The 13,454-nt window shown below is 37.2% G+C and overlaps 2 protein-coding genes across 2 annotated transcripts; both read left to right on the top strand.

Moving 5' to 3' along the window:
* The first annotated feature begins 1,122 nt into the window (after positions 1-1,122).
* htr3b (5-hydroxytryptamine (serotonin) receptor 3B) lies at positions 1,123-6,317 on the top strand. Its single transcript, XM_056731761.1, has 9 exons — positions 1,123-1,159; positions 1,371-1,537; positions 1,762-1,806; positions 2,468-2,577; positions 2,707-2,876; positions 3,134-3,291; positions 5,464-5,674; positions 5,760-5,969; positions 6,052-6,317. The coding sequence occupies exons 1-9, from the start codon at positions 1,123-1,125 to the stop codon at positions 6,315-6,317; spliced, it is 1,374 nt and encodes a 457-aa protein (XP_056587739.1).
* Positions 6,318-8,622: 2,305 nt separating this feature from the next.
* On the top strand, positions 8,623-13,454 carry htr3a (5-hydroxytryptamine (serotonin) receptor 3A). Its single transcript, XM_056731393.1, has 9 exons — positions 8,623-8,689; positions 9,027-9,190; positions 9,348-9,392; positions 9,849-9,958; positions 10,072-10,241; positions 10,540-10,700; positions 10,929-11,139; positions 12,392-12,622; positions 12,913-13,454. The coding sequence occupies exons 1-9, from the start codon at positions 8,623-8,625 to the stop codon at positions 13,197-13,199; spliced, it is 1,446 nt and encodes a 481-aa protein (XP_056587371.1). The 3' UTR covers positions 13,200-13,454.

Genomic DNA, 13,454 nt, shown 5'->3' on the forward strand with positions numbered 1-13,454 from the left:
CGCTGCGCAGGGACACAGTGGTGCGCGCCCTAGAAAATCGACGTGAGCGCGCTTGGAAAGCTGTCAAGAAACGTTCAAATAAGAGAATCCTTTACAAACGGACTTTACAAACTTTTGGTGACAAAATAGCATGTAAAGCATGTATTCAAATAAAATTGGAAGCTACTTAATACAAATTGTAGTAATATATAACTTAGTATAATTTACCATATCACATTTGTTAAATTCCTAGATACTACTGTGTTTTTAAAACTTCCCATAGTAAATATTAAAGTATATAGTATTTACAACAATCCATTAATTCACAAAAGTTTATAGGCTACCTATAAAATACTGTAGAAACCATAAACAATAATGAGTAATAATTAAGAAGTGTGGTAATTACAATAATATAGGCCTACTTCAGTTTACTGTCAGTTAAACTACAGTTTATTCTACTGCAATTTTCAAGTGGAATAACTCAAATAAATCTTTAATGATCTTTTTTTACATTTAATGCAAATTTTGTGTGTTTACATCACATCTTTGCCTTAACCCCTTTTCTCAGCTGAGAAAAAAATTACAATTTCCACACACTACCATAAAAGGTTTGCATAAAAGATTAAAATGACACATAAATTTACATTACATTTATGCATTTGGCAGACGCTTTCATCCAAAGAGACTTACATTGCATGATACATAATATGAGGATTTTCAGAAACCCAACTCACGGCTAACAATCACTTCAATACAATATATATCTTCAATCAATATATATATTTTTGTATAATACAAAAAAGCAGCTTTAGAAAACCCTGCACAACATATAAATAAGAAACAAAGAAAGTAGTGATGAAATCATGGACTATGCTAAGGGTCCATGACTACATACTGGGAGTAGACATCCGTCCTATTCACTTAACCCGTATCTTCTTACCATCTTAATGGAAAATCAATTTGCTGGAGTGGCAAGCAAGTTGCATCGGTGCATTTGTAGCAGTCATGTGTATGAGGACCATTCAGATGTTTCATGTCATTTGTTTCTGTAATAAAAGGCACATTTTAAAGTTTTGAATCTTGGATAAAAGTGATTTGAATTAGGCGGCACTTCAAAAGCAGATCCTGGATTTCATTGCCAGGATGAATCCTGTGCTATTGCTGTCTTTGTTCCTGTCAGGTAAGTCCAATGTTGCTTTTTTTATTATTTATAATTCATTTATAATTCAGTCATTCAGTTCTACTTGCTTGCAATCATTTCATATTCAAAAGTAAAAACATTTAAAAACTTTTCAGTATCTCATGATGGATGATATTTCACAGGCTATATACTTCTATACAGGACTTTTAAGTGCGTCTTAACCAATGTGTTTTCATAACATTCTGAACAGTTTTTCCTCAGGCTTTACAAGCTTCAGAAAAGCCAAAAAGATCAGCTTTAAATCAGCTCACCAGGTTATTGCTTCGCAAATATGACTGTGGAGTTCGGCCTGTCCAGAACTGGACCGATTCTACTACTGTCTACATTGACCTTATAATCCAATCTGTCCTTGAAGTGGCGAGTTTCTCTTTATTTAACCTTATATAATGTCTCATTTCATTAAAAAAATCAAGCTTTATGTGCATAGTGTAGAAACAGTTATGTTAAAACTATTTTTTGAACAATGTGTGCTTGGAAAATATTCTGAACTGCAGGTTTTGGACATTATTATTGCACATGTGTTTATTTTCACTAAAAATGTACATAAAAATAATTTTGCATGTGCCAATGTCTTTCCACAGGATGGGCAGACTCAGAAAGTTACCACCAGCCTTTGGTATCGCCAAGTTGGTATCACTTTACTTATATTTTATTTTTAAGTCAGCAGCTTGTTTGCTTGTATATCTTCCTCAGACAGTTCACTGATAAAGGTTTACAGTATACTGCAAAAAAATTACATTCGTAATATCTACATTTAAAACTAGAGAAAGCCATTTGTATTATCGTATACTGTTTATTTTAAATGTTCTGTATATTTAAAAATATATATTAAGATTTATGCATTAATTAAATGAATAACATTAAAAAGCATTGAAAAATTAAAACAAATTATTAAAAAGGTGATTTTTTTAAAGATGTTAATACATTTTTCTCAGCTGACCTATAGGTCTATTCTTGACCTAAATTAAACATTTCAATTCTAAATATTATCAATAAACCCATAAGATATAAACCTAAAAGTAAATATGGAAAAGTCACAAATTTTTAACTAAAATAAGAAATACCAGATCACATTTTTATTTTATATAGGTTTAAAAGAACAGTTTAAGATTTTTGTGCAAGAATTGAAAATTACTTTTTGATAGAAACAAAAAGAAAAGCATATAATCACATTTTTGAACGTACGAAATGTGAGATCCATTGAGGTCTGAACATTTTAGAGATCTGAATCTTTCTCAGGGGACTTACTGGGTGGTAACAGTAAACCCTATTACTCTAATGTTTTAGATATGGAACGATGAGTTTCTTGTTTGGGATCCTGAAGAGTTTGATGGAATTACTGAGATATCGCTCTCCTCAGACGCCATCTGGGTGCCTGACATCATCATAAGTGAATCGTATGCACATAAAAGACAGTATTGGTTTTAAAAATTCACTGTTGCATGTGTTTAAAATGCTTCTTTAGTGCAACTCCAAATTTTTATTGTTATACTCACCTTGCATCATACCTGTTCCTTTCTTTCCAGTGTGGATGTTGGTAAATCCCCGGTCATTCCATATGTTTATGTCAACTGCTCAGGAACAGTGAAAAACTACAAACCCGTCCAGGTGGTCTCAGCCTGTCACCTGGAGATTTACGCCTTTCCTTTTGACAGGCAGAATTGCACTTTGACCTTTCGCAGCTGGCTCCATTCAGGTAAATTACTCACACTTACACAAGCGTGTGCTTTCACTCCTTTGATAACAGCCATGCCTCTGTATAATAAGAGTTGTGGTGATTACCAAATGTTTTTGATCAGTACTGGTTAGAATCTTTTAAAAGCTAACAGATTTCAAATAATCTTACTGACAAACATTTGTGCAATTACACAAAACAGTCTGTGATGGAAATTAACTCTGACTTGAATTGGTAGAAAATGTAACCACATCCAGCCGAGTGTGTTTCTTTAACAGTGAATGAAGTGGATTTAGGTCTGTGGAGGTCAGCCGAAGAAATCGCCAGAGACACCAGAGAGTATATGAATGATGGTGAATGGGAGCTGCTGTCTGTCCCTTCACACTACTGGACTCTGAATATAGAGGATAGAGACTACGCCCACATTCAGTTTAATGTGAGGATTCATTCTGAGCATATTCAGGAAAAAAAATAATTCAGCTTCAGGAGGATTTGCCCCAAAATGAGCCTAAAATAGAAAATAAATGCCAGGGTGTACAAATACTGTATATAGGCCGCCACAAAATCTGCACATGCAAAACTTAATTGTGATCGTTCACGCCAAAATGAAAATTCTGTCATCGTTTACTCACCCTCTTGTCATGTCAAACCTGTATCACTTTCTTTCTTCTGCAGAACACAAAAGAAGATATTTAGAAGAATGTTGTGATCATAACAGCAGCAGTACCCATTTACTTCTATTGATAACAAAACCAATGCAACTGAATGGTACTGCTGTTGTTCAGTTACCATACAACATTTTTCTAAAAATATTATCTCGTGTTCTCCAGAATAAAGTCATAAATGGTTGAAATGACAAGAGGGTGATTCTATAATGATGAACTATCACTTTAACTGTTTACTAAGTATGTAGCCAACACTTTAAAATTGTAAGTTTCAGAAAAATACTGTAAAATAACAGTTTATCATCACGTAAAATGACATGCTTGTCGTGTACATTTTTTTGTCTTTTTCTTCAAAGGGGTCATATGTCAGAAATACGTGTTTTTCTGCGTCTTTGGTGTGTTATAAGTTGTCCATGGATGTATTAGACACGTAAAATTGCAAAAATGTAAGTGTCAGAAAAAAAGATGCTCTCTATCTAAAAGCGAATGCGAACTCAGACCTGCCTGTAACGCCTCTAGAACCACACCCCCACGCATTTACATCACTTTGAGGTATGATTTGACTAAGACCCCCCAAATATGTATGCAAGTTAGGTGGGCTGTCTTGTAAATCTCATTGTACCGTCGCCAGCGCAGCCTGATGTTCCGAATATGGTAAGAGGCGTTACATTTCCGTATTTGACCAATCACTACGCACTAGTGACCTGGCCAATCATAGAACATAGTGCTTTGTAAAATATCAGCGCGTTTCAGAGAGGCGAACCAAAGAGGAGATACAAACATGTACAGTATGTGGAACATACAGCGTTTTTTAACCTCAAATCATGTATCACATTGTATAACGTCTAAAGAAAACAATAATACTTTTTAGCTGTGTCAAATGACCCCTTTAACTTGACAGTTTTTACCTAACTTCACAGTTTGTTTACGATATTAAAAAAATACGTGAAACATCTAAAATACAAGCAAAATTCTGTAAAACTACAGTTTTTTGTGTCAGTTTACACATATTTTAACCTGTTTAAATCTATTCAGCAAAATTTAATAGAAATCAGCATTCAATGAAAAAGGCCACAGATGCCTTAAAGATGTACACACATCAACACTGAAATAATATTCAGTTCTTATGAGATTCTTCCGACATAATGTTCCAACCAATTCAATTTGTTCGTGTTTCTCAAGAACACAGACATTAGGCACGTAACGGTCCACCGGACACGCAGAGTATTGACAGTAGCCTGACATGTGTCACAACCGTTCACCAACCTTTGAGTTGCAGATGGCGGAGTCGCACTAATGCTAATGGATAAGGCTTAGCACCAGACAGCACACAGCAAGGATGATAATAATGAGACTGTCTTTCTGGCATTTGATCAATGAGTGCCGTGTTTAGAAGAGGGATGGGCCGATAGGTCAAAGCTGGTGGGCAATCTACACGTGCTGTTCCACTAAGGTGCACACACCATGGCAACGGCTGTGTTCTTTGATTACCCCTGCTCTGCGGCTCATAGCCAAAGCCATTTAGGAATCCATATTTGTGCTTTTAGTCGTTGGCCGAATGGGTGGCAAACATGTTTAAGTCGGTATGAAATTGGTCTTTGTTGTAGTGTGAAAATTTAAGCAGCCCTATACAAGGAAAGTGAAATGGATGCTCCTGGTCTTAATGAAGGGAAGTGGGAGGAAATAAGTCTCTTTTTATTTCACTGTGGCAGTGGGGTTGATGATCAGGATAGGATCAGAATCAAATCTGGGTTCTCAGGGGGAGCTGAAGTGTGGGAAAACAATTTCAGTTCGAAAATGAGCAATTGGGCTTGATTTAGCAAATCCATGAAATGGGGAGAAGGGTTTAGCGTGTTATATAATTCCACTTTTAGAAACCACCGTTTTAGACTATTTTGAGGACAGGGCAGGTAATGGAAAAATGTGCCGCTTTCTCCTTGCAGGTGTTGATTCGCAGGCGCCCCCTGCAGTACGTGGTAAGTCTGCTCCTCCCCAGTATCTTCCTCATGGTTGTGGATGTCATCAGCTTCTACCTACCACCCAACAGTGGGACTCGCATCACTTTCAAGACCAGCATTCTTCTGGGCTACACTGTGATCAGAGTCAACCTAATGGACGAAATCCCTGCTACAGCCATCAAAACCCCCCTCATTGGTATTACAGCCAGAACTCTTCATAACTACATTGTTTGCTTATAATCGACAATTCAACTCTCTTCACTAAACCATTTCTGTCACAGGGGTTTTCTTTGCTGTCTGTATGGCACTGCTGGTGCTCAGTCTGGCAAAGTCCATTTTCGTGGTAAAGCTTTTGCATTACAGTGAGAGGGATGTCAAGGGGATGTCCATATCTGCATGTTTACTCGACAAATACGGCTCAACAGACCAAAGCTTTATGGAGAGCACTTTCACTTCATTGAAGACGCTGGATGATGTGGATCAGTCAGGGGGTAAGAGACAGACTGTTATCTATTCGTTATCATTAGACAAGTTACTTGCGCCTATATAGTATGTTCTCTCTGGCTGTTTCAGGCTATGAGTTTGATCTTTCTTCAGAGACAGATCTGTTCTCCCTCACAGATGTAACAGACAGTGACTCTCCACTGGAGAAAATCCTGCAGGAGGTGGTGAATCTCAAACTGTACCTTCAGGAGGAGGACAATGAATGCATTGCACATTCTTACTGGGTGGCGCTGTGCCTTAAAGTAGACAAGCTCCTCTTTAGAGTTTACTTTGTGCTTGTGCTTATCTACTCTATGACTCTGATGCTGCTCTGGAGTGGATGGAGCTCAGTGTGACAGAGAAAGTAAGAGAGAGAAAACAAAGAAAGCGAAGGAGGGCAGGGATAGGGTTTAAAAAGGGCACTTTTTTCATAATTATATAAATTAAGATTACAGACACAGGTGCTGTTTGTAATTTTTTGTGGATCAATAAACAGAAATGCAATATAATATGCATACCAATGTCTTCAGATGTGTATAAAGACCTTACATACTGAAGCATTATGTTTTTATCACATCAGAATGAGCTATTTCTATCCACATACACTGCGGGGTCCCTTTGCATGGAATTCCCTAAACAGACAAACACTCTACGAAGTGCGTTTCGTGAATACGTCATCTCCGTTTTAAAAGAAGCTTGAAAATCTTAGTTCTGTGTCAGCCTACATATTGGTTCGAAAAGGAGGGGCGGAGTGAGTCGTTGGTTGCAATTCGCAATCTCAACACTAGATGTCGCTAAATTGCTAGCTGGAATAGGTACTTAGAAATGTAACTCAAACGTTAATTCATAAAGCACTTAAATTGCATTAGCTGTGTCATACATTTTATTTACTACAATTAATTATTCACTGTAATTGAGATAAATGTGTTTGTCCTTTGAATGCATAAATGGGTTTTATTTATGAACAGAAAATACAACCAGTGCAGCCCAATGAGATGTACATGAGAAATTCTCCAGTATGCTTGAATTTTCCATTTAGATGTTAAATCATGACAAGTTTTACGGTGAAAAGTTAGTTATGTTTTTGTGATTGTATTTGTGCACAATAAAATGAAACAAATTATTTCTGGAGCCCTGGTTATTCTTACTTTGCTTTAAACTACATGTTCAGATGTAAATTACAGTTAAAGTGATAGTTCATCCACAATTGAAAATACTGCCATCCTTTACTCACCCTCTTGTCATTTCAAACCAGTTTGGCTTTCTTTACTCTGCAGAACACAAAAGAAGATATTTTTAAGAATATTGGTAACCAAACAATCGTGGTGCCCATTGACTTGCATGGTTTTGTAACCATACAATAGAAGTGAATGGGTACCTCTGTTGTTTGGTTATACAAATCGTCGCTGTCGATGTCCAAATGGGCAGTTTTTCAGAAAATTGAACACTGTACCGTTTAAACGATTAAACACTGTGTTGTCAAAGTTGACAAGCACTACCTTTTAGGGGTTAGATATTTGCAAAACCCAGTGACAAACATGTGACTTATAATAATGGTATATGACCAAAAATAAAAATCACGAAATATGGAGATAGAAGGTCTCCGAAGGACAGCCCCGAAATGTAAAACAATGCAAATAATACGAAATAAAAATGTATCAAAGAGGAAAATGCTTGTTTTCAACATCTTTGTGATGATCTGGAAATCAGACAGAATATATTTATTTACTATCCATAAGCAAAATTCATATAATACTATAAAAAATTAACTATCTACAGTCTTTTCACATTTTTGCTGCTGAATATGATGTATGTACTTCTCTCGCTTCTATAATATAAAGCCTATGCCCCCTGTTTACCTGTAACAATATCTTATTTCACAGTCCAGCTTCCTTACCGAAATATAAACCACAATCACCTTCACGTCACTGTAGTGTGTTTTCCATACATAGACAACAGCATCTCAGAGCTGCCTGTCCAGTTAGGAAAAGGCCTAATTCAATTTCTCTACAAAACTCAGATAATATTTTCCTGACGTAAATTTAATCAACTGCCTATTGCCGGGCTAATTAAGTCTCATCATGACTGGGCGAAGTATTAGATCACGGTTTAATGTAGTAGCCTAAGTGCTCATGAAAATTGACTTGAACTTGGTGAAGAAATATGACCCTTGAAATGTCAAAGGTGGCTGTTATTTATAAGTGACCCCCACTGAAAAACACCAGTCACATATCCATTTTTAGAAAGCTTGTTTACATTTGCAGTTATTGTTGACCTTATTAAACAATTTATATGTTAAATTCCATGTTTTTTTCATATAAGCTTTCATTAAAATTATTTTGAAGCATTTACAGGTTTGGTAGTCTGTTAATTTCTCAGTAAATACACAAAGCAATGCTTTGTAATGCTTGTAAATTATCTCAGATGTGACTGAGTGACATAAAGACTAAAGTGCTGTGGACCCTCTCAGGCTGTTGGATTGATGATGTAGTGAAGGGCGGGTGGACTAAGTGCTGTAATTGACACAGCCCAAGCGCTTATGGGAAGCTTAAAGATAACTGATGGAGCTTAGGGGGCATCAGTGGATGGAAGCTGCCCTAGGACAGCAGCCTGCGCGAGGAGCCCTTCTTACCGCCGAAAAAAAGCCAATAGACAACAGAAATGAATGTTTCAGCACTCTGGACAGCGCTTTGCGTTTGCATGTGTGGAGCGGCGACCGCTTGCTCAGGTAAACTTTTCTCACTTTTAAGATGAAAAACAATTCCTATACATAACATCACGGTGTCTCATATTTTAATTAATTTGACAACCTAGTATTCTGGCCATCATATGCAGGTTTCCACTTAAAAAATCGGCCATTGTTACGAATATCGATCGATCTATTGTTGTGAATTTTGGGAGGGACGCGCCCTGGCCCCGAATCTCATGTCTAAAAAATGCTGCGTGGGTAAAGCTGGAAGCTCGGGCTATCGATATCAATCAATTTATATTATTTTTAATTGTAAAAATAATTATATATTTTTTAATTTGAGGTCAGGTTAAGGTAACAGCCTCTTGTGTTGCAGGGAAGAAGCTGGGAAACAACTCTGGGCGTTTCGTCAATGCCACACTGGTCCGGATAAATGAATATTTAAGCGTCGGATATAAGAAAGGAGTTCGACCAGTTCGGGACTGGAGACAATCAACGACGGTGGCTATTGACTTAATGGTTTATGCTATTTTAAACGTGGTGGGTATAAGTCTTATTAATCTGTTTTGGGGATATTTCCACGGATTTTTTAAATCCTTAACAAATATATAAATTTTCTTTAATAAAATTCACACATTTGAATATTTGTGAAGTTACAAATAATAAATGCGTATTTGTGTACTTTTATGCAACACAGGATGAGAAAAACCAGGTTTTGACTACATACGTGTGGTACAGACAGGTAGGTCAGGCTTAAAACCAGAAACATATTTGAGTATATAAGATACAAGTATAAAAGTAGTGTGTATCCAATGAATTATGCTTTACAAATTCAGAGGTCTTTGCACACGAACCCATCACGGCCTGGTTTCACACAGGGTTTAGCTTAAGCCAAGACTAACCCTTGGTTAAATTGGAATATTTGAGTTGCTTTTATTCAAATGTTTGTGTTAAAATATTACTGGTTTGCATCTTGAGACAAAACAGTGGCACGGTTATATTTGAAGATATTTCAGGGAAGGTTATTTTCAGATAGGTCTGCTCAAACATTCATTTTAGTCTGGGACTAGTCTTAAGCCTTGTCTGCGAAACCGGGCATTAAAACACTGTTAAAAAGGAGTAAAACATATATAAAATAAATACCTCAAATATTACATATTTGCATATTTTGTGCATTACATTTTTCTCACTTTAAAAGCAATGGATGGATGAGTTCCTTGTTTGGAATCCTGAAGAATTTGATGACGTCAAACAAATTTCCATACCAACTGCCAACATCTGGGTTCCAGATATTTTGATTAATGAGTTGTAAGTGGATACGTGTCAGTCTTCCATCTTCATTTAACGTCCTGATTTCCGATTAAAAAATAGGTTGCTTTCTTAAGCCAAACTCTCTTTTCTTGCTTTCTCTGCTCGGGCAGTGTGGATGTAGGAAAGTCTCCTGATATTCCGTACGTCTATGTGGGCAACGATGGGCTCGTGCGCAACTACAAGCCCATCCAGGTGGTCACTGCCTGTTCCCTCAACATCTATAACTTTCCGTTTGATGTCCAAAACTGCAGCCTGACTTTCCAGAGCTGGCTGCACACAAGTAAGTAAACATATTTCAGTAGAGTTTTGGGAGAGCGAACTGTTGTTGTCGTCAGTTGCAGCGAAATCCTTCTACACTCGAAATCCAAGTCTAAAAGGATTTTCAGATATGTGATCTTCAATTATGCAAGAATCTCAACCATGAAAGCTAATGAAAATACAGACAAGCAACAGGAGGCTTTTTCAAAACATCACGATAATCACAGAAAAAAATTCAAAGATTTTTGGTGTGTGTTTTTTTTTAAATGCTCACTTTATTGCCGAAATCAACTGACCTTCAGCCTGATCTCCTCATGTAGCTAAAGACATCAACATCACGCTTATAAGGACACCTGACGAAGTAAAGGAGGACAAAAGTGTGTTCATGAATCAGGGAGAATGGGAACTGCTTCATGTTCTCTCCAAATACAAAAATTTCAGTGTGGATAGTAATGAATACTATGCTGAAATGAAGTTCCATGTGAGTAACATTGTTTTCTACAGTCTTGATTCAAAAACAATAAAACTGCAATAAACAACTGCATTAGCCTTGTATTATTAATTATTTTTAAGTACCAATGTTTTAGTAATTTGATATTCCAAGTAAGTGGAAATACAGTGGAAAGCAACAAAAATAGTGCTAATGTGAAACCAAGAAAATGCAAAAACACATTACATCACTAAAATGTGTCTCTTTTACCACAACCAGGTTGTGATCCGGCGTAGACCTTTGTTCTACACAGTAAACCTCTTGTTGCCCAGTATATTCCTAATGGTGATGGACATTGTTGGGTTTTACCTTCCCCCAGACAGTGGAGAGAGAGTGTCCTTCAAAATCACTCTTCTCTTGGGATATTCCGTCTTTCTCATCATCGTTTCTGATACACTGCCAGCTACTGCCATAGGGACGCCGCTGATTGGTAAACAAATCTATTCATTTAATTTATAGCAGCAAGGTAACGTACTTGAGTAATGAACTTGTTTGGGTAATTTGTACCTTTCTCAAGTATTGATACAATTTCTATTAGACGCAGACATATTTTATAAAAATGTCAATTTATTACTTGATTTAAAAACACAAAAAGTTAAAGAAAGAATGTGGGATGGAGAAAACATCGAGGAAAAGGTGCAAGGTCTTCATCAGGCACAACTTGTTTTTAAATTAATAGTTAAAGCTTTTCCCCTTAAAATGAGCACTGCATCTTTCATTTAACTTTTATTTAAAAGAGGAATTAAAATGCATTTCCATGCAAAATGTATTTGGCCACTGTAAGTCATTCATCCTTGTGACTCACTACACTTGTGACTCACTCACTACATTTTCTTAATCAAGGTAGTATATTATAATATAAAAGATATTTTGTCTATTTCATTAATTGAAAGCTAACGTGTTATTTATTGGGTAGCAATTGGAATCTGTGATTAAGCAGTTTCCTTAGGCCACATTTCTGCCGTCACTCCCACACAAACAGAAACAAATTTCCTTCAGATGTAGACGTACAGTATTGTGTGGGAATACAAGCTACAGAATTTTTGAATCAGAGCTGAATGAATGGGCAGTGTTTCAGCTGGAATCAGTCCACATGTCCATTGATTTTCAGCATGCAGCAACTGAAGCTGTGAAAAAAAACTTTTCCAGTAATGGTAAAAAGTTTTTGAGTTTGAAGTCGCAAAAATATGACCATTTAAATAATGATAACTTACAAACATTTAAAACCCCACAAAATATACCAGACAATATATTTCTTTCATTTTCATGATTTATTTTTCTTGGGATCTATACGGTTTATACCCCTAGGGTGACTTAGAATACCATACCCACTTAAATTTTCTCCCACATTTTAGAATAACAATAAAAGTTTAGAAAAACATATCCGAAATTACATCTCTCATGTTGTGACAAAGAACTCTTCGTTCCTATCTAAGATGGTCTCTTATATATCGCTTTTCCTTCATTAGTCGTAGTCATCCAATTTTTTATTAAATACAATTGTAGTTTAGCAATGAAATTGTTCAATATAAAACATGATAAAGAAATGTTCTGCATTAAACAGGCTTTCTTTGCAAGAAAATAAAGTGTAAAAATTAAGGAAAAAAAGATTTTGTTTATCAAGAACAGAATTTATAGGGAACATTCCATAACTTCATTTCTTCTTTTATGTGTTTGTGTAGGTGTGTACTTTGTGGTGTGCATGGCTCTACTGGTGATCAGTCTGACAGAAACTGTTCTGATCGTGAGGCTGGTGCACAAACAGGATCTGCAGTCCCATGTGCCCCAGTGGGTCAAACACCTGGTGTTGGAGAAAGCCACAGTCCTGCTCTGCATTCGCAATAAGAAGTTCTGCCCCCTCCTCTCGCAGGGATCTGACCTCCCTCTCTACAAAGAGAACAACATGAACACAGGTGGGAGTTCAGGTAATTGCTGTAAATGTTTGATGTGGCCGCGATGTGATCTGGGTTTATCTTGCTGGAAATCTAGCTACAGCTGTGTTTTGGAACACGACGGATGGTTTCTACTTGCATGGTCCAAGTTAGTAGACCATCACAGACCAGAAACAAATACGATGCTACTACGGCAGTCACTTGTTTTGGGTCAACCAGCTAAGATGTTCCAAAACACAGTTAGCTTCTCAAGCTTTCAACACGTTGTGGAGGCAATAAGCTTTGAGATTCACCTGTCGTTCTTTAAGCAGTGCGCTGCAACCATCACAGCCGCGAAGGCTCCAGAGACACCGGCAGAAACCTGAGCCTTGGGATGACAGTCCGGGACACCAGCCCTCCCGTCATGGACAGCATCTTGCATGAAATCACCAGCATCCGTCAGTTCATGGAGAAGAAGGACGAGAGCAGGGAGATCGCAAAGGAGTGGCTGAAGGTAGGGTACGTGCTGGACGTCCTGTTGTTCAGGGTCTACATGCTCACAGTGCTGGCCTACACCATCACTTTAGGCACCCTGTGGTCCGTCTGGCAGAACGCCTGACCACAAATGTGGATCACAGATGGAAGGCGCCATTTCTCTCTCACTGCTTAAAATGAATGCAGTGTTATAAGTAAATGTGCTGGTAATGTGATTGTTATCTCACAGCAGAATAACTTGTTGAGCTCTATGAAGCAGAAATGTGCTTTCAAGTCAAAAGTTATTACTTGTGGGCTGTTGTGATGACCGGATCCAAGAGAGCTCTTCAAACGGACATCCAACGTACAACTGATTTTAATATTAGATCATCTGTGTAGT

The sequence above is a fragment of the Triplophysa dalaica genome, chromosome 19 (genome assembly GCF_015846415.1).
Source record: "Triplophysa dalaica isolate WHDGS20190420 chromosome 19, ASM1584641v1, whole genome shotgun sequence".
Taxonomy (NCBI): Eukaryota; Metazoa; Chordata; class Actinopteri; order Cypriniformes; family Nemacheilidae; genus Triplophysa; species Triplophysa dalaica.

What these genes read in the sequence shown, in the direction of transcription:
- htr3b (XM_056731761.1), top strand. Translation starts at nt 1,123, where the DNA reads ATGAATCCTGTGCTATTGCTGTCTTTGTTCCTGTCAG. An exon ending in TCCAATCTGTCCTTGAAGTG is followed by an intron (nt 1,538 to 1,761) that starts GCGAGTTTCTCT and finishes GTCTTTCCACAG; the next exon opens with GATGGGCAGACTCAGAAAGT. An exon ending in GACATCATCATAAGTGAATC is followed by an intron (nt 2,578 to 2,706) that starts GTATGCACATAA and finishes CTTTCTTTCCAG; the next exon opens with TGTGGATGTTGGTAAATCCC.
- htr3a (XM_056731393.1), top strand. Translation starts at nt 8,623, where the DNA reads ATGAATGTTTCAGCACTCTGGACAGCGCTTTGCGTTTGCATGTGTGGA. An exon ending in TTTATGCTATTTTAAACGTG is followed by an intron (nt 9,191 to 9,347) that starts GTGGGTATAAGT and finishes TATGCAACACAG; the next exon opens with GATGAGAAAAACCAGGTTTT. An exon ending in AGAGAACAACATGAACACAG is followed by an intron (nt 12,623 to 12,912) that starts GTGGGAGTTCAG and finishes TTCTTTAAGCAG; the next exon opens with TGCGCTGCAACCATCACAGC.